The sequence below is a fragment of the Schistocerca serialis genome, chromosome 6 (genome assembly GCF_023864345.2).
Source record: "Schistocerca serialis cubense isolate TAMUIC-IGC-003099 chromosome 6, iqSchSeri2.2, whole genome shotgun sequence".
Classification (NCBI taxonomy): Eukaryota; Metazoa; Arthropoda; class Insecta; order Orthoptera; family Acrididae; genus Schistocerca; species Schistocerca serialis.
Window position 1 is genome coordinate 760,654,713 of NC_064643.1, and position 22,151 is coordinate 760,676,863.

The 22,151-nt window shown below is 41.9% G+C and overlaps 1 protein-coding gene across 14 annotated transcripts in view; it reads left to right on the forward strand.

Annotated features, from left to right (window-relative positions):
• The window catches only part of LOC126485138 (voltage-dependent L-type calcium channel subunit beta-1), a 749,688-nt gene that overhangs the window by 618,416 nt on the left and 109,121 nt on the right, over nucleotides 1-22,151 (forward strand). For all 14 annotated transcript variants that reach the window (XR_007587915.1, XR_007587913.1, XR_007587916.1 and 11 more), the window contains one exon: nucleotides 14,019-14,244. Coding sequence is in view for 8 of the 14 variants with exons in the window: in XM_050108790.1 (XP_049964747.1) it covers nucleotides 14,019-14,244 (226 nt within the window). In the remaining 6 variants the exon portion in view is untranslated. The remainder of the gene's footprint in view (nucleotides 1-14,018; nucleotides 14,245-22,151) is intronic.

Here is a 22,151-nt window from a genome sequence, read left to right on the forward strand (position 1 = left end):
GTCCCATTAAATTGATTTCTGCGTTCGTTGAGCATAACAACCACTATATCTCCAGCCCCCCTCCCCCCCCCCCCTTACCCAGCAAAAATACGTCTTACTTCTCATATAGGTACAAAGAGTTATTCAAACAATGGAGAATCCGGGATGGAATGTAGCAATATTTTGAAAAGGATAGTTGCTACTCAACACATAGCGGAAATGCTGAGTCGCAGACAGGTACAACAAAAAGACTTTCTGCGATTCAGCATCTAAGGAGTACCTCCGAGGTATCAGAAAACGCTGTGTGAAAACGACAAGAAATTTATTTATTTACCTATCCATCCGTTACAGTTCATTACAGCCTGTTACCTATAGTTTAAACGTAGGTTGTATTGATTCTTACACAAATAAAGAAATATACATTAAAACTTATTTTTATCCTACGCATTACTACCTCCCAACACCATAACTATTTCTATTGTTAACAACAATAGTAATTAAGAATATTGTGTCTATTATGAATAAAAACTAAACGTAGGTGAGAGTCTGGCAGCATCGGACGGCCTATAGTACCGACCACTACTGTGATTTCCGTTTCCGCCTCCCAGTGGCAGAAGAGTAAAGTAAGGAGAAGAAAGCTTGTGCATCCATTTACTCTGGAGTCTGATATCGTCTTCCTCTCTTCAGTACTTTGTCTGTTCTGAGTGCTTGATGGTGATGGTGTAGCTCTTAGCGTACGGAAGATATTCTGAGGCGTGTGGTGCTCGTTTTAGGGTAAGCAATTCAATTCGTTACTGTATTTCGGTTATCTATGTTATGTGAGGAATGACATCTAATAAATGTTTCATTATAATTGTTTCGTTATAACTGCTTCGTTATAATTGCTATAAAAGTACGTACAATATGACTAGGCCCTAGTCTTTCAGTACCGGCCACAAGTAATTTCAGTTTATAAATTTTCTTCTTCTTACTCCTTTTCAAATTGAAATGGCGTAAAATAAGAAAAAGGTAGGTGGAAAATGGAAGAGTGCATGAAAATGGCTGTGAGTAAGGTTAAGTCTAACAAAATTACGGCGAGGGAGGCAGTTGAAGCGTTTTCAACAATTAGAAAAGAAAAAGATCGTCATCAAAGAGAATAGATTAAAAGCAGAAAAAATAAAGTCTGAAAGAGAGTTGAAGAAAGCCGAACTTAAATCGGATGTTCCCAAATAAAATAAACTAGCACAGGACGGCCATGGAAAGTCAATTACGAAGCGGCGAAGAAAACTGGAAGTACTAGAAATAATGGGCCAGTAGACGAGACTGAAAAGTGCATTATGTGTCTGGAGTCATTTGACGAAGACTGGGTGCTATGTGTCAGATGTAAAGGCTGGGCACATGTTCGACGGGTGGATCAGCAGGATGTTTTGTATTTCATTTTTGACGTCTGTAAAACAATGGGCTAAACAGTGGCGAGCTGGGTTGAAATAGTAAGTTTCCATGCTTATGTGATATATCATTACTCAATGAGTATCATTGCAGAGTATAATTAACGAGCGATATTAACACAGAAAAGACAACGCCCGATACTGCAAGACAGTATCTGCAAGCCTTGTAATTTTAACTCTTTTACTTTCGCTCAATTAAGAACTACAAACAAGAAATAAAAATCTTGACACTGTGCTAGTCATAGAACATGTCTTAAAGTAAGAGAATAGGATATTAATATTACGATTAACCACCACAGTTACCTAGTGAAGTTAGAGAACTTAACCCGGCCGATACTGCACGACTCTGCCCTATTAGTAATATAACAACTTCAGTTCCTGTCCGTCACATTCCACAGTGCACACCACCGCTACCCAGTTCACAGACATCCCCTGCCGGTTCCTTAGGCGCTGTGGAGAGCACTGTGATTGCGTCTCTCTCTTCCGCTGTTGGTTGGCTACATCGTTGTAGGGAACGCTTCCTCTGTTCCGAGCGAGCACCGTTATTGCCGGTAAGGAGCGCTGCCACATGCCGACCCACGCCACCCTGGTTCCAATTCCTAGCGTGGCGGAACACGGCCCACGGCTGCGTTCTTCTCTGGTATAATGACGATGGCTGCTCATATGGTGTCGGTACTGCTTCAGCCGCAACTGTTGATCTCGGCTGCCTTCGCTGCTTTGCTCCTCGATCTTTTATCGTAACCTCTCGTAGTCCAGTAGAAGTGGGTTGGTTGATAAGGTTACACAAAACCCGAGCCTTTCTTGAAATATCATCGGTAATATTGTCCAAGATCTGCCACTCTGTCTCGTAATACGTAATGCAATATCTCATTGACATCGAATCTTCCGCGCCGATTCAGCTGCTGCCGATCAGTATCAGCAATATCGGCATACAGCGGGCACCGCCAGATGTTACGTTCCGACGTACCTTCTTCATCACAGCCACACTCGGAGGTCTGTTTTCTACCAATTCGATGCCAGTAGGCGGAGTAGGGCTCAAGTAGCGTGTCAGGCCTCTTCAGGGATTCAGATGCTTCATTCCCAGTCTGTTTTGTATCTGGCAGAAAATCATAGACGCACTTCACTGTTTCGGCATCGTACCATCGTTTCTGCCGTAGGTGAAGGATATGATTTTGAATTTGCAGCTTGCTTGTGGCCCGTATTCCTATTAGATTCAGCACTTGAGACATACAGGAAATACCCATATCAGTTTATGGATGTCCACCTTCTTGCATGGCCGAGGGACTTCAGCTGATGACACATAAGAGAAAATGTACCACCACAGCTGTATTATTCTATCGCAAGACTATTTTCGGCGGAATATTAGCGCCACCCTCAGACCCCCACCACTGCCAAAAGATTATTTGGTTTCCTTGGCGCATTTGCTGTGGGATGTTTGTTATTTGCACATGCGGGCTAGCTTTTATCACGAATCATACTCGACACCATTGAGCACTAGAGATAACGCGGTGTCGAATATAGATTCCTGATGAAAGCTAGCCAACATGTGCTAGTTACAAGGATCCCCAATAAATGCACCAAAGAAATCAAATACTCTTTTGACAGTGGTGGGACCTGACGACGGCGGAAATGTGCCGTCGAAATTATTCGTGTGATAGAATAAAGATGTTCTCAAGATACAGCTGTGGTGGCACTTTTTCTCATACATACATTAGTGTATGAAGCATCTGTTCATTGGGTCGCCTGTCTGAAGGTGCGAACTACTACGATACAATACGGAGCGAACGATTTATCTACATATCCTGGCACGTCTCACATAGCGCAACTACGCTATGGCGCGTATTACGCATCGAAACTTGGAGACATGCTCTGTCCACTGATACGTGTCGTTTTTCTGTATTTCGCGCAGTCGTCTTCCGAAATCGCAGACGCATTCTCGAATAACCTTTCACAAATAAGCTTCGTTCTGAGAACAGTACTATTAGATTCGGTTAAGTCCTAGTTGGTGCCATGACCGGTCATCAGCAACATTACACCACATCATCTCTCACAGCCGAACAAATGATAGCGTTGAAAATTTTTCCCACGACCAGAATATAGCTTAGACTGAGGAGCTGAACGAAGATATTCAAGGGCTACAGTGACGCAGCTTCCAGCTGACGTTCCCCAGAGGGTCCGTTTTCTTTTATTCCCCAGTCTTAACTCGTTTAGGCGTTTTGTGATTCCAATAATTTGCTTAAAGCAAATGATGTGATGGTACCTTTGAAATGGACACAATCGATATTTTTCCACTATTCGTGTCCAGTCCGGCCTATGGAATGCCTAACTGAGATGTCATAGCACATGTTCTGCTTCGCAGAAAACTAATCCGTATCTATATGTGTACAATGATGATCTAAAAAGCACCGCACACTATTGTACAAGACTATATGACAAAACTGGTTGAAGTTAGTATTTGCCGTGTGTCGTCGATTCATTCGTGAGGAACGGGAATGCAGTACTGTGCACCGTTTAAAAGAATCGCAGCAGAAGCAACAGCCTATGACCTGCCTGCTTTTTGTGTTAGTTACAGCTGTGTAATTGCTATGTGTGTTTTATTGCGTAATGTACGTGTTAAAACTGTTTCTATTTAGGCATTGCCTGATGGAACTGGTAGTGTGCATCAAAGTAATAGTATTCTTCGTTTTAAAGGAATAATTTAGGATTAATTTTTCGCTGTAACACGTTAAATGTACTTTCTGTTTCACTGTCTCCTTCTGCAAGTTTGTCCTGCACTAAATGCATACTTAATTTCAAGAGATGTATTTTGATTTGCTTAAAGCTAAAATGTATGTAATATTTTCATGTTGAGAGCAATCATTTGTCGATTCACTACAATTAAATGAAACAGCTTCATTATTTTTGTTGCTTTTGGAAATAATCTAAAAGTAAAGATACTGTTAAGTGATTTTTTTCCATCGCAGTTGACACTTTTTAAGAGTTTCTTGTGCGTCTGCTAATCCGCCACAAATATTATTGTTGATATTGTCATGACACTATTAACGAAAAAAAGTTCTGATAATGTGAAGATCCTTCCAAACTAATAAATTCACTGTCCATGTGATATATCTAATATGAAAAAATTGGGTATACTCGAAAGAAAAGCCTGCTGCAGCGTATCAGTGGTTAACCGAGGTTCGTCGTTGGTAACTGCCCACAGTAATCACAAGACTGTAAAATTTAATTTACTTTACAAAGTCTCCTTTCATCTCTGATGAGCACGAAGACTGATGTAACAATAAAATTAAACAACAGCAATAAAAAACTAGCCGTGTATGAATGTTATCACACAATCAAAATACTCCCATTAACGGACAGTCAAAGGAAACAAAATTACAAGCAAAATACTTTTTTTTAACACTCTCAAACAACCAAATGTCCTAAATGAGTCTCTAAATGCATAATTAGAATGGCGTACAGCAAGTCATCCAACCTGGAACCTCAAGTATTTCCGAAATCGTTTAAGATTTACTAACTCTGTTTCTGATTCTGTTTACAGTCAGACGAACTGTAAAACATTGCTCAGTAAGAGGCTTACAAAAATGGTTCAAATGGCTCTGAGCACTATGGGACTTAACTTCTGAGGTCATCAGTCCCCTAGAACTTAGAACTACTTAAACCTAACTAATCTAAGGACATCACACACATCCATGCCCGAGGCAGGATTCGAACCTGCGACCGTAGCGGTTGCGCGGTTCCGGACTGAAGCGCCTAGAACCGCTCGGCCACCTCGGCCGGCAAGAGGCTTACAGCCTATTGCTATAACAATATATCGTTTCTTAGACTGGAATTACAACATATTCTGCTGCAGTACCTCACATATGAATGAGACAAATTTTGGCATTTCAGTCTCCGAAATCCGACGAGTATATTTTAGAGATCATTAGAGTATCCAGAACTTGAGTGTTTTGTGCCATCAAACTGTGTGGCGTCTTGTGCGGAAGTTCGTGAATTAAAAATAAATAAATAAATAAATCAATGCGTCGCGTCGAATAAGAAGGAAAAGATGCCGCACCTCTGCGATACTAGTATACGAGGAAAACAGGCAGTGAACTCCTTTCAGACACGACAGACTTTCTTATTTGGGCATAAACTTGTGAATTTTCATATATAATAGCAATCAGTTTATTGGGCAAAACGTAGAAATCCTACAGTGTATATGATGCATTTTCTCCAACATTATTTTTCGCGTTTTGAGCGCGAGACGACGTGAATTTCAAATCTACGACAACAGCAGCCAAAATTACTGAAGTCCCATTTTAAAAAAATATGTTGATGCCGATATCTCTGGAACTAATGATGAGGGAACTAATGCCGTTCAGTGAGGCTATCCTTAAATTTACCTGGATGAAAACAGAATTGTAACATCTTAAACAGTGCATTAAATATTCGTGATCAACAGTGTAGATGACTCATCCTGTATATTTAACAAATAAACGATGATTCTGGACAATAAGGACAAACAGAAGACTCGAGCAAGCGATCTACTTGAAAAATACTTTTTAATTAATCACAATTGTCGTATGACTTATCATCAGACTTGTCACCAAAGTAACATGTCAAGTCATCTAGTGCCCAACCTGGTCACTTCGCTACAAGACTCATAAGAGGCGGAAACAGTATTATGAGACCATCCAAAGCTATCAAGACAATTGTGAACATAAAAGTGAGTTCCTAATGAATATTATGTACTGAAATATGTGGTTTCCATGCTGTAGGCAATTTCATTCACCCCTAGTAGTATCCTGCATAGCACATTCTACTGAATGATACATTGCCCTGTGTCTTCTAAGAGGTGTTTAATGTGGTTCCCGAGGACTTTGAGGTGAATATGAACACGCAACAACATGGAGAGCCGTATTCGTTCAAATACACCAGCTTGCATTCGAATGGCGTCAGTAGCAGCGTGAACGCGTAGTTTCAATTGTCGTATGTCGTTCACACAAAGCAGTCCAACAGACTGAGGTACAGATCGGAAGGGTCATGCAGCTGGACGAGCTCGACCGGGTTCCCAACCGGGGAAGATTGTGCCAAGGTGTTTTCACCTACCAGACTCTTCGTAACGCCAAACACACTAGTACCAGCAGGGGAGACGGTTCGTGAACAGAGACATGGAAGACACGTCTCTGCCGCAGTGCATCGTGGAAGAACGACCAGTCCCATCAAACGGCCGACAATTATTAACGCCCACACGTTGAAGTTACACCGTTCTGATGTCTCGTGGACACAAGCCACAGAGATTAAGCGAAGCCTATAGATGACGGTTATGGCTATGAGCTCATCTGTGAATAGAAAGATTGTGGTATCTCGAAAACGTTTGTGGCATGGTCAACAAAACTAATATTACATTGTTCTCCTAGACGAAATTCATTCAGTAACAAACTTGATTCGTTGCGTGTGGCGCAGATAGTACTAGTTTACAGGGAGGATGGTCCATCGAGTCACCTAGTGTACTGCCGATACGGCGGTCGTCCTCCACAGGGTTAATCACACGTCCCTCCGCTGTACGTGTACGCACATCTCGGAACCGTTCTTCATGGTTACCCAGTCCTGATCACGTAACTGCCTCACTCAGAGATCGAAACAAGGTTTGTGTTGAAGTCGCCGTCGACACGACCGCATTCCGCCTGTCCGTCGCCTTCACCAGCCTGTTGGCCGGTTACATTTTCGGGTACTAGGCCATCGTCTAATATGGAAGTCCACTACAGCACAGTCGGCAACACAGCAAAAGAGGTGGCGCGTATTATGATACGAAGGAGTTGCGAGCTGTTGTTGTCTTTTTGAGAACATTAGTATCTGCTTAGTAGCTTATCATTAACTGGAATGTAATGTACGGGTACAGAGTGGCCTGATTTAAATGGTCTCTAACATAGTATGCATTTGCGGACGTATGTTTATTAGGCCTTATTTTTTTCATTACCTTTTTCATGGATCGCCTCTCACAGCCCCGTTTGCTTGCAGTCCCTCGTGTAGCTCAAGCTTTGTTCCTGCATCCATCCCTGTCGTTATTACAAGAGGAACCTCACAATGTCAGCGAGGTGTGTTTCTTTCCTCTACAACATGTTGACGGAACATAATAAATCGTAAAGCGTCGAGCAGAAACATTGCACATGACTGCCTCTGCAAACTGAACTTACTTCCGTCAACATTTTCTTTGCGAAGAAAATTACCTTCCTCGAAGAGATATTGTTGCATAATTAACAAAAGATTTTACGTTGTACAATCGTCATATTTCCCAAAACAAGAGGATATTCCTCACGAGAGTTGCCACGCACGATCACACAAGTAAATCGCTAATATGGCCGTGAAGTAGGCTGCACGCCAGAAAGCGCATTTAAGTCACTCAGACTCCGGCAGGACTCAGTATCCGATACAGAGAAGGGGCCGATAAATATAGATCTACCTGAAATGTGGGTTACCTGGCAAGTGAGGGGTCGATAGCGCGCTATCTGCAGCCAGTGAGCACTCTATTGCGAGCAGTTCAGTAGTGAGTATGTATTGGAGCGCGGAAGTAATGTTTTTACTACTGAATATTTACCTGTACCAGAAATATAGACTCTGTTATTACGGCTTCTCCATAAACAGTTCAGCAGACTATTGTATGAACTGCGGCGCTACACTGTCGATACGTAGTAGTCGGGTGCGTGGAGACACAAATGAATAAATTATGAATCGAAAATGAACTGGCTGCCCCCCTTTGAGACGAGAGTTTAATCGATATGATATGCCAAAGGCCATGCCGCAGTGGTTCCCGTCAGACCACCGAAGTTGAGCACAGTTGGGCTAGCCCTTGGTCACTGTCTGTGTCTGCCGAGTGCTCTTGGCAAGCGGCGTCCACTCAGTCCTTGTGAGGCCAATTGAGGAGCTACTTGACTGAAAGGTAGCGGTATCACTCACGAAAACTGCCAGCGGCCGGGACAGCGGTGTGCTGACCATGTGACACTACGTATCCGCATACCACGACGCCTATGGGCTGAGGATGGTACAGTTGGGCCGTCAAGCTCTGTTCGGTCGGTGTTTTTTTTTTTTTTTTTTGCGCTGCAGAGTTCGACGTTTGCTTACTTCGTCTCGCTGGTCTGGAATTAATAAAAGATCCTCGATTTTTTTTAACTAAACTTCAAATCTTACAGTTTCAAGCCCCATCAAAGATGATGAAATGTAGAAGTCTAAGTCCCATGCGGAACGATCAGGTTCTTCCGTAGGATGGTTTTTTAAACAATTCTCCACCGTTTCCTTCACTGTCGCTCCCAAATTTAGCGAGCGCTTCGCCTCTAATGAGTCAACGTCGACGAAAAATTAAGATCTAATCTTCTTTCGTTCTTTTTCTCCCTTCCTTTCGCTCAGTCTGCGTCAAATATGTACGCCAGATAACAGCTCTAGCACCAAGTTTTCGAATTATACCCGTCTGTCCCATGAAGACGACTTAGTAGGTATCCCAGAGACTGTATTAAATAATTGGAAGCACGGGAGATTTCGTTTATCCGATTTCGCATGTCTTTCATAACATACCGGTATGAAGGAGACTGGACGTAAAATGAAACATGGCAGAATTTCCAGCAGGGAAGATTTTCCGGCCACAGCTCCCGCAAATTTACACGGAGCTGCTGAAGCATTCTGTCTTGTACTAAGGCAACAACAGTAGCACTGAGAGGAATTACAACGATTTTCTAAAAGACACTCGTCTGTCGCGCGTCTGTAATATTAAATATTTTTGGTTGAATTAGCATTTTTCGCGTTTCGCCTCATATCGCATCTTCATAATAAATCAGCTATCTTGTCAATATTCGTCACAGGTACTCTATTACGATGCTTCGCATCTTATGAAATGGATACGATCCCAAGACACTTAACTGAGGAAAGTAGGTTTTCAGTACCTCGAGTTGGGTACGCCCTACATTAAATATAGTTTCTGATGAAAATATCAGGCTCACACTTTAAAATGGCATAGGTATCTGACGTGATCAAACGGTGCAGAAGGTGATCTATACGTTTCTACTGTAGTCGTCTTACGAAAACTGTTATTTACCTACCAAGATCGCTACGTTAACACATTACTGAATTACTAGTTTCTGCAAAATGAATTGCCACCGCGCAGTGGTAATTACAGCATACAATACAGTGTGGTTTAAATCACTGCCTGATGTAACTACCACTGCCCGATTCTATGGATCTGAAGATGGCAATTGATATTGCCGAAACCAGTAATCCACTATTGTCAAATAAATAAATTTTCATCAGAAGACTACAGTATAACTTCAAAATAATTTATTAATATGGAAGGAAAGCGAAATCTTCACTACTCAGGAGAAAATGTGTTATAATTACTGCGTACGAGAGAGATAGCACGCCATTCGCAATTCACTGACATGTTTTCTGAAGTCCTTATGTATACCCCCAGTCAAATCAGTTACAATTAAAACTACAGCTCACATTTCACCAACACTTACTATAATTTAGTTCAGCCCTATATAGGAGACTAAATAGCGTATTTATCTACTACCATACATTCGACCTTATTGACTATAGTGGGAATGTTGTCCATGATTCCTTTCGGAAGACTGGCCGTTTTCTCGAATTGCTACTGTAATTGCTGGTGTTGGTATCCCATAGAACTTCACTGAATTAGGCGGATGCTTCTTTGAAAGCGTGCAAGCAAAACCAATACTCTCAAAATTATGAATTTAGATTTTTGCGTTAAGCCTTGTGATGCTGTAAATAACACTGCTTCGTGAACAAAAGTTAATGAATCGTGGATTCCCGGTGACATCCACTGGTAGTGCTTTGAGAATACAGAATTCCACGCAACTCTGAACATTAAGAAAGAAGGGGAACAGAAATGAAATCGCTTGGTTAAAGAGCTAACTTTAATTTTACGTGAGCGCCTATTTTCGAAATTCATAATTCATAGTCATCCCAGTTTAAGGAAATTTGCAAGAAATATGCGACTCCTTAGGTACTGACAGATTCTTCCCCATTCTCCCACCTACTTACAGTGATATCTGTTTCGCAGACGGGGTGCTGAGCTCCACAATGGTATGCTGAGTTAACATGAAATGGTGTCAGGATCTGTAAACAGTATGTACCTAATGGTTCCTTAAAACTCTCTTTTTTACCCGATTAATATGAACACCAAAACGTCACCAAGGCAATAAACCGGACGACGAACATCAGACTTTTGGGAGGAGAGGTCACCGGGGAGTGTGTCTCGACGATCTGATATCGCGTCGAGTCTCCAAACCGGTTTGTTACCCACAACTCAGTCGCATCAAACCGATCTCAGCGCCTTTTCGTCATTTTTCCTGTGAATACAAATGTGAATTACTTTTCCAGGAACTAAAACTGTTTTTTTTTCACTTCCTGTCACATTGCGCAATTACCTGAACAGTGATGACTGCGTTCAGAACATAAATGAAGACAAAACTGAGACACTTTTTGTTGTTTACACTCTTACCATCTACTATTTACCCATGATAAACCGACAAATAGCAGTCATTCGCTACACCAGATAGGAATTATTTCTCAGTCATTTTGGTTTTATTTGTGAGCTTCTGGCGTCGGTATGTTTCCTTCAGCAAACATTCTGAGAGGAGGGCTCACAGCGTCTCAGAAAAAGTGCAGATTTAGATTTACCATTGTTTTCCCCAGCGGTGTAAGTCAAATGTTGGAGTGTTTCCTGTGAAACTGGCACCGTTTATTTCCCAACCACATTCTGAGCTTGTGCTCAGTCTCTAATGATTTAGCCGTTGAGGAGACGTGAAACACTAACCTTTCTTCATTTTTGATTGGTATGATCCTAGCTGCCTGTCTCACTACACAGAACACAACATGGAAAATGCCACGTTGTAATGCGTGCATTAAGAGTGAACCTGTCACTATGAGACGTAAATTATTTTTGTCAATAATTTTTTTTCCGACCATTAGTTCGTATCTAGAAATATTCAATCAGGCCTCTCTCTCTTATCCGTATACTTTTGACTAAACATTTGAGACATACTGCAAATAACAAAATTGTCAACAGCACGAAGGTTAGTTTGAACACCACAGTGCAACTGAAGATATACTACACAACAGAAAGCTTTTACGAAATAGAGGACAGGTAGTGCGATATGTGCGAAAATATACTCGAATAATTGACTTAGCGGAAGGAGGAATATACTGTAGAAATAGTCACAGTGTATGATATTGCCAGCTAACATCCCAAAGATGTTCGGGCTCACATGCGGTTCCTCTTCCTTGAAATGTCTTGGCTCAAACTCGTCTAGGGGTTGAACCGCACGTGTCGCATTACACGTCCTAAATTAGACGCTTGTGACTCTTTGGTTAAATTGTCTGGCTGATGGCAAGTTTTCTAAATACAAAGTTAATATAACGTATAATAACAGTAATTACAACATCGGGAACTGAACGACCCATAAATGATATAGGCCACACAGTTGCGGTTTCATTATCGAATTACACCACGTTAACTACGCAGAAAGTTAAGAGTTCACACCAGGCGAGCGGCTGCTCACCTCTCAGAGACTATGTTCCGCGATACCACACAACGCGAAATTTTTTTAGTCGTTTCACTTCCTATCTGCCTAAAGACGGACAGTCTGCTCTCGCGTCTCAATCCGAACTGTCCACTTTGGTGACTCCAGACGAACTGTCCGCTTTCGCGTCTGCGCCAGCACGCTTCCCTTTGGTGCCTAGACCAGAACTGTCCACCTCGGTGTCTCCGCCAGCACTGCCTCTCCGCCCATCCCCGGCCGCGTTCCCCACACGCCGAACATCCTCGCTCAAGTGACTAGTGTAGTTCCCTTTCCTGAAGCCGTCCATCTGACTGGCTACAGCTTATTCTACATTATTTTACATTTTAACATATTTAAATAGTCAAAGCTTGACCACTTTCACGTTCTAAATGCAATAACAATAATATCCATTACATAATAAACGTTAAATTCTTTTATGTAAGACCAATACAATTTCCTTCTTAGCTTTGAATGTCACGGCCAGCAGCCTTGCACCATTGTACTTTCTGATAAATAAATGAAGAAGAAAAGTGACTATTATGCACTAAACTTTACAACAAATATTCTACTACCTAATGATTCATTAAGGTGTCATGCTTTCATCGTTCAGTGTGTTCTGTGTGGAGGAAATGATGATCTGGTGCTCAACTGGAAATATAGATAATTTAAATTTACTGTATCTTTTAAACAAATAAAGTTTCGGAGTTGATATTTACAGCATTTTTCATTTTAATGGCGCGCTTCTACATGAAATGTCGATCGTTAAGATCGACTACAAAGCGTTCAGATTTTAGCATTCAGGTCTTTGTTACAAAACTAGTTAATTTCACTTTAACAGTAAATCCTAAACTATTATAGATACGATCAATATTCAAGCTTTATTGGGATCACCATGAAAATTTATGAAGGGTGGTAGTTTAAAAATTACTGTGGCTTCATACCCTGAATTACTACAGAATTAAATAGTTTTCATAAATGTTTCCGTTTATGGCCGATCCTACGTCCGCCATATTTAACGCTGCTACGTCTCCCTGGCCTATGACGTAGGTTCTCGGCTGTCTCACTCTCACACTACAGCGCTTAGGTCTCATTCAGCACAAGAGACGTCTGTGAATTTCTCCATCTCGTGGCGAATCTGCGCTCTTTGTGGCACACGGTCCTGGACGACAGGCTTCGTTTCACAATGCCTGAAGACTGACTCTTTCGGTGTATACTTAAATGAGAGCGAAATGCTCGTTAATTCACAATATGTAACACAAATTAGTGAGGGAAATGGATGAAATAAACGTGCAGAAATGAATTACTGCGCGATAGTAAAAGGTAGGTGACGAAGTTAAATGAGTCAAGACTGTCGACTATTAAATACAAATGAAAAGAGGTAAACCTGGCATCAGCCTGAAGGTAATTTGGACACGACAGTGCTGTACTAGGCACGGTCCAGTAGTCTATGGTATACCGTTGCCTCCCTCTAACCTAGGAACTGACTTATCCAGACACTTACAGGGGACCTACAGTTTACAGTGGAATCCGAATCAGGTGCAACTCGACTTTTTTCCCATTGACGGGCGTTGCCAGACTTGAAAGAAGTGATCAGTGACAGATACAAATCACAGACCGACTGAAAATCGATCCCGAGTCCTTTGTATCCTTATTCTGCCACTTCCCCACTGAAATACCGTTCTGCACTGTTAATGTAGACTGCGGAACGAAGTCAGCTGTGGTACAGGTCGCACGGCTTCACTTACAACTAGAGCAACTCACTGTTAAATAAGTAGGGAATGAGGACTGCAAACAGAGTATAAACGTAGACGAAAGCTGATACTCTCTTTCTCGTTTACACTCTCGCCATCTACCATTTATCCACGATAAATTAACAGTTAACAGTGGGAAGTGGCCTCGTGCAATAGACTAGCGTTACTGACAGCTGGGGGAGAGGACTGGGAGGTTTGGTGGCGGGCGGGTGCCTCGGTTAACCACTGGCGCGCGGCCTGGGGGGCTCTGGGGGGCCTTGGGGGGTCCCGGCGCCGCCGGCAGCCGCTGACGCCGCTCCCTGTGCGGACAGGCGAGGACTCCGACTCTGCGCGCCTGGCCAAGTCGACGCTCACGACGCCGCCGGCGAAGGAGAAGCGCAAGCCGTTCTTCCGCAAGCAGGAGACGATGACGCCTTACGACGTGGTGCCCTCCATGCGGCCGGTCGTCCTCGTCGGGCCGTCGCTCAAGGGCTACGAGGTGACGGACATGATGCAGAAGGCGCTCTTCGACTTCCTCAAGCACCGCTTCGAAGGACGGTCAGTACACTCCAGCCGCGCACTCTGCCCATCTCACATGTCTACCCCAGTATTTTACTGGAAGAACATTTTAGACAGAGGTACGCTAGCATCATCGGATCTTATACTTTCCAATTTTTACCATAACAACTGGTGGTGACAGCACAGCTCTAACGAAACCAGTAGTCCAGTAAAAGTCTTTTTTAGCGATCTTGCTTTGAGGTTTTCTTCAGTTGTCATACATTATAGATCGCTCCCAAACTGACCATGTCAGGAATATACAGGCTGTCGCGGAAGTGATGGTCAATATTCAGGGATATGACAGGAATGATGATTCGAAATTAAAAAAAAATAAAGTAAACGTGGGCTCTAAAACGCATACCTTAAGAGCTATGAGCAATTCTTAATCTTCGATACTGTGCAATAAATGTCTTCTACTGCAAGATCTTTGCTTTCCACATTTCGGAAGTCGTAGTATGGATCAAAACAAGAAAAAAACTCCAGTAAACATGTGCTCTAAAATGCATACCTCAAAAGTCATGAGCACTTGTTCATTTGAATAGTTGTATCAAAGTAGCGATGATTAACAAGCACTGAAAGCTCTCAAGGTATGCATTTTACAGAACATGTTTACTGGACTTTCTCTCTTGTTTTTTTTTTTTTTTTTTTTTTTAAACTACCATTTCCGAAAATATGGAAAGCAAACAGATTGCTGTAGAAGACATTTGTTTCACAGTATCGAAGATTACAAATTGCTCATAGCTCTTAAGGTATGCGTTTGAGAGTCCACGTTTACTCGACTTTTTCGTTTCGAATCGTCGTTCCTCTCATATCCCTGAATATTGACTACCACTTCTGAAACACCCTATATAATTAAATAGCCACAGCCTTCTAATTCTAACTGCTGTGCATCCCCCCCCCCCCTCTCTCTCTCTCTCTCTCTCTCTCTCTCTCTCTCTCTCTCTCTCTCTCTCTCTGTCATATGAGTTGTAAACGCTACCTGTTTACAGCGTACCACACTGGTGTAGGAGAAGTCGAGATGTACGGTTCCATACAAGACACTTGCGGTCTACAGAAGCTACTTAAGCGATAACACATGTGCACCGCGCAAGTTTGTCTGAAATCGTCCTTGAAAACTAAAAACCTCTTGCTCTTACACTTACAGAGTACAAAATTGATATTTGTGTACATTTTACCTAACAGTTTTGTGAATTTTAACAGCATAAAATAAACAACTAAATATTTTTGTTTAGTACGTGACAAATGTACTTGTAAGTGTTATGTTTGGATCGTATTGGAAACGTAATTACTTTTTGTGTAACTTGCTAAAAAATCTTATCTATTCCTCTGTTCTCACAAAAAAGAATATCTTACTAATGATAACGATAACGAAGGGCGAAAGGATATTCAAAATATCGCTGTAGCTTAAATCGCTTTTGTAGACCAATCTGAGTTGTTTTCCAGCTTGACAAATCCCAAGTGTCTTATATAAAATTACAATGAAATGAATACCCGACCTGGACTCGATCCCGGGATCTCCTGCTTACATGGCAGACGCTCTACCCATCTTTTTTTTTTTTTTTTTTTTTTTTTTGTAATCTCATTTTGTTCGTTATAGTTCGTTGAAATTGTTCGTGGCGGGCATCACCTGACGCCCGTTGAAGTTCGTTATTTATCCATTCACTCAGTTTTTGTTTTTATTACAGAGGGCAGCTAACCCTCTGACTGAACACGCTGAGCTACCGTGCCGGCATACCCATCTGAGCCACGCCACCAAGGACACAGAGGATAGTGCGACTGCAGGGACTTATCTCTGGCACGCCTCCCGTGAGACCCACATTCCCAACTTATTGTCCCGCACTATATTCGTAGTGCCACGGCCCATTACACTGTCCGAAAGAACAAATACCAGCATTTAAGGCTCACCGGCCATTTGACCATCTTCTGTGCGGATGCACACACATTGCCAGAACTCTAACTGGAATCGGAAAAGCAGCAAGTAATGAGTGTAATGGGCAGGGGCTCTACGAATATAGTGCGGGAAAATAAGTTGGGAATGTGTCTCTGAAAGGAGGCATGCCAGAGATAAGTCCCTGCAGTCGCACTGTCCTCTGTGTCCTCGGTGGCTCAGATGTATCCCGGCACGATAGCTCAGCGTGTTCGGTCAGAGGGTCAGCTGCCCTCTGTAATAAAAAAGACTGAGTTAATCGATCAACAACGAACTTAAATGGGTGTCTTACGATGTCCGCTGCGAGCAGATGCAACAAACGAAAGCGAACAAAATGAAATAAAAAAGAAAAAAAAAGACAGAGCGTCTGCCATGTAAGCAAGAGATCCCAGGTTCGAGTCCAGGTCGGGGCACACATTTTCAACTGTCCCCGTTCACTTATATCAAAACCTGTAAGCAGCTAAGGGTATTCATTTCATTGTAATTTCATTCTAACGAGCTGCATGGTCACCAGGGGTACCTGTTCTTTCGTACATGTCGTAAAGAACTGATACCATCTTCATATAGGCCTGTATTATATGAAATTGTTCGTTTCCACGTCCCGTAAACCACCGTTATACGTCGTAAACAGTTAACCTTTACACACAATGTGATTCCGTGATAATATTAAAAACTTCCACGGGTGATGGAGAAAGTTTGAGGTAAAGGATTCTAGTCCGGAAACGACGTAGTCGAAAGTTCTAGGTGAAAGTCGTTCTGATACCTCTCATAATTGACCTCTTCAACTGCAATCTCTTTGCTTTCCGTATTCTGGGAGGATGCAGTATGGACAAAAACAAGAAAAAAATTGCCAAGTAAACACGGACGATGAAATGGATACGTTAAGAGCTATGAACACTTGTTCAGTAGAAGATATGTTTCACACTAGCGAACATGAACAAGTGATCACAGCTCTTAAGGCAAGCACTTTAGAGCCTACGTTTATTGAACATTTTTTCTTGGAAAACAAAGAGCTTATGGTAGAAGAGGTTCACTGTCAAAGCTATCAGGACGATTTTCGAACTTTCGACTCGGTCGTTTCCCGATCAGGATCCCTTACCTCAAATTCATTCTTTTCCGCTTTTCCGTGAAAGTTTCTAATGGAATCACCCAATACATATCTATCGTGTTTTTGGTAAGATGTTGATCTTAGTAACTTACAGAAAAAAAACAGCAGCAACTTAACGTCTCACCCGCTGGTCGTCACGAAGGCACACTGAGTTGTGCATTCAGGAAAATAGACACTTGTTTGATCATCTCGCCACCAGAACATGGACCTCCACAGACATGTTGAGCATTTTACATCCAACCCTAAACCTGCGAACGTTTCTAGCTCCCGTAGGAAAACTGATTGTAATTTTATTTTCATTCATTTGCATACTGTTCGTTCAAATGTGTCATATAAAAATATTTTATTAAAAAATTACAACTATCTGGAAAATGAATAAATTCACAATGATCATAATCTTGCAGAAAAAGCAACGACTCTACGTATCTAAATAAATATTCCTTTCATTTATTATTCTTTAAGTTACAGGGAAAAACGCTTTCCCTGAAACACCCCTTTTATTTCGTGAACTATTCACGACATGCAAAAGATATTACGCAGAGAGGAACAGCGTAGTATGCTTAATGCTCTTAACCGTTATATCAACCGAGATACTCAAGCTAATATGACTTTATTTTATTGAAACGGTATCCTCTGAACGTCTCCTTAGCCGAATAAGTACCTTCACTGCTTTCGGTGTGGAAAGACCCTTATTCGATTGCCAGTACCTTCTCGGATTTTTCTGATGGAGTGAGTTCTGGAACGAGGTGCACTTGAGGCTCGTAAAGGATAGTACGAAGCTGCTTGAAATAAGGAAGCAACGGCGTCATCAGGCTTTATCTACTGGAGGTTTGGCGACGTCGTGGTCACGTGTCACGCGATCACAGATAGTTTCTTTTACTGCCATATAGACAACTCTCAACCCAGTCGGAACAGGACTAAGGCCTGATCCCTGAGGCTGTTTGCATTACAAAATACTCTCTTTACCTGCATTCTAAAGCTCTTGAAAAGACGAGTACAGTGATTATAAGGCTTGTTTATGTTGGCGCTAAAATCTTTTCGGAAAAGTATCCAAGAAATGAGCCCAGCTTGAAAGAGAAGACTGCTGGAATCGGGTATTGCAGTGTAAACACCACCAGATAAGGCCCTCATGCCAGTCGGCGTCGTTGTATCGAGGCTTTCGATCGTTTATTTGTTCGCACAAATCCCGTTCACTTAAATATGAGTACGTACACACTTCTGAAATAGTTTTCCTATGTTACTCCTGATAAGCTACGAGTCTACTTGAAGTTCCATTTACTGAAACTGTAGCTTGCCTGTATCTGTATCGTTGGACCAAGGGGAAATACGTTTTCTCATCAACGTAGCTCAATCTTCTTGGTGCATATAACAACGCAGCCTGGCCTGCGAGACGAACTTGGCGATGTTTTCAAAGCATTAGCACTCTTCTCGGATACTCATGCGTAATGTTTCAATTACAACATCAACAAGCGTTATATCCATGTAACTCCTCTTTTCAAAGGCTTTCGAACGCTGTTAAAAGGAAGTGTATCGTTCCATTTTTTTAAAAAAAGCGTACTTGCTTCAGTACCTTTGTTGATACAAGAGCAAAAGGATTAAACATCCAACGAAATCACGTGTCCGTCGTCGTTCTATCATTTGCTGAAAACCTCGTTTCGGTAACCTGAACTGCTCACGAAATAAAGGGGCATTACGTCTTACATGACTCAAGTTACAACCTGTCCCAGGAGGAATGATCAATATTGAGAGATATGAGAGGAATGATCATTCGCAGCTCTGAAACAAATACCCTAAAAACTGTGAGAACTTGTTCCTCTTCGTTACTGTGATATACATCTTTTCTAATGAAAAAGTGCTCATAGCTCTTAAGGTGTGTTTTTAGAGTCCATGTTTACGAGATCCATTTGCTTCTAATGACCGTTCTTGTCATATCCCTGGCCATTCCTACTGGGACAAGTTGTTTATATCCTCCATAAGCAAGTAATCTATGTGCATAAAGACTGTATCGAATATTTTCTTGCTGTTAGGCTCCTACATAAAGTTCGTTAGTTAATTCCACCACAGCCCTCATGTAACGTAGGCTGGGAAACTAGTGATGGATAGGACCCCATTACAAACTACTAAGTGATCCAGTCAGACACAAGGTTACCTTCCCTACGTAGCATTTTAGCATCGAAAAGTCAACAAGTACGTTCATTTATGCACCTAGAGAATGAATACAACAGGTAAATGAAAAAATATAACAGATTCTAATGTTATTTTATCCATGCGTAATCTTGTTCAACTGCAGGGTTCTTACTCAATTAGATATTTTTGATATGGAACCCACATAGCCACGCATAGTTTTAAGAAGCTTTACCTTTATGTGCCGTGACCAGTTGAGGCTATCATGCACACCTTGTTGCTGCTGACGATCCTGTTACTGAACTAAAACAAGTGCAGCCATCTGAAGATGGGTGTAATGACTCGAAACTGGCCATGGGAATAAAATGAAATTATTTAAAAATATTTGTGGCTGCTTGTGTTGCCCCTTACCAGTCCTTACTAACATGTTTTTGTTGACGTCACAATTCAAATATCACATATAACTGCCCATCTACATCATACTCCGCAAGCCAACTAATGGTGTGTGGCGGAGGGTACTTTCGGTACCACTATCAGATCCCTCCAACCCTGTCTCACTCGCAAATAGTGCATGGGAAGAATGATTGTCGGTAAGCCTCTGTATTGTCCCTAATTTGTCGAATTTTCTCCTCGTGGTCAATACGTGTACGTGGGGGAAGTAATATGTTGTCTGACTCATGAAGAGTGCTGCTCCGAAATTTCAATAGTAAATCGCTCCGTGATGCACATCGTCACTTTTGTAACGTCCGCCAGTGGAGTTTGTTTAGCATTTCCGTAACGCTCTCTCGCCGGCTAAACGATCCCGTGACAAAGCGCGCCGCTCTTCGTTGGATCATCTCTATCTTCTCTATCAGTCCTACCTGATGAACAATACCCAAGAGACGGGCGAACAAGCGCCTTGTAAGCCACTTCTTTCGTGGATGAGTTACATTTCCTTAAGATTCTTCTTATGAATCTGAGTCTGGTGTCTGCTTTTCCCACTGTCTGTTTTATATGGTCATTGCACTTAAGATCGCTCTGGATAATTACGCCTAGATATTTTACGGCAGACGCTGTCTCCAGCTGTTTGTCATCAGTAGTGTAGCTGTTAAGTAGTGGAGTTTTTTCCTATGTATGCGCAATATGTTATCCATGTGTGTAAGTAAGAACGAAATAAACAGGAGGTTCTCTGTGCCCAGGGAAGAAACAAAGAAACTAAACTAGAGGCTCGATTCGTCCACGATATTTATAGCCTCACTTTATCACAAAGACTGCTGCAAGTGAATGCGTAGTTGATCGCTACTGTTGCATTCATCACCAAGGTGGACAGCGTGACCAGTGGTTGTATACGGGACAATCATTCTGCTTATATACCTGTAAGAACATATGGTGACACGAACTGCCGCGAGTCTATTGAATTGTAACGAAAATACACTGAAGATGACTATTTATAGCCGAAACCTAGATTTGCAAGAATAATAAAAACTAATCGGATTGCGACTGACTTCTGTGTGCCTCTCCTTCCTTAGTGATTTTATAATCACTTTTTGGATCTAACGTGCCATCAGACTTTTAATTTCGAGACTGTTCTCAGTCATTAATGTTTTATTATTTGTTGACAATGAAATCTGCATTTTTGCAACGTTTACCCTTGGTTTATTTTTGTGTGGAGTATATTTATAGCTTCCCAAAATGATGTGGTTAAGATCTGGCATCTTCTGGATTTTCACTGCATATGGAAGAGATTCTGTCACTCCAGTGTCATAGAGAAGCGCAGTAAAACACGCATGTTCCAGATTCATTAGAATAATTGATATCCAATGTCTCCTCGGAACATTCTTCTGACAACTGCCACGCTTTTGTTACAATGGGGCGATGGACTAAAGCGATCGTAAATCAGTTTTCGCTTTTTTTTTTTTCGCTGCTGTTCCCATTGCCTCTTTTCTTGTCAAGGACGTGGGAATATGGAAGCTGTTTAAATACTTGATTCCCTTCTTTAAAGCTGTCTATTGGAGGTGCATCTACTGCTTCAATACAGCGAGTACCTGAGTGCTCTATCAGCCGCATTAGATGAACCATTTTTTCCTGTCTTTCACTGTTAATTCCACCACGTGATACGTACAACTGTTATCAGACTTCCACTTGCGATACACCAGTTGTTCCAAAGCACTTCTAGAGTCGGTAATAATTTATCTTGTGTTCCAAACATAATTGCTCCTTTGATTGTGGTTGCTTCCGCAATATAAACGCTGCATAATTAAGACAACGCAACCTCATGTTCTTTTCTGTCCGTCAGAAAACTTGCCCACCGGTCATTAGGTAATTAGTTGAGCCATTATTAATGCCAACTGTTGAGCCTTTCTGAGTGATAGGTAAAAGAGGTCAGGTTGTTAGATTGTCTAGGATTCATTAACAGAACACGACTGTTGCGGCGCGCTGGTCCACGGTGTTGTCAAACCTCCCCCATGCTTCGGCAAGACCGCCGTTGCGGTCACCCACACTGGGGACACGCCTCTGTCCCTACTTCGTAGGACGCTGACACTGTCACCCAACTTTCGATTCTACCAGCCGAATCTTGTATTAATTCTTTCACATTCATCAATCAATGTGTCTTCTCCCTGTAACACGACGCCATTAATTAAAGATGACGTAGGTGTAACCCTGTTGGGATTCATTTTCTTTCATCTCCTGTATGCATAAAGTGCTTAAAATTTAATTCAAAGTTTTAAGTTACGTTAATTTCAGTCATGCCGATAAACGTGCCGTTTA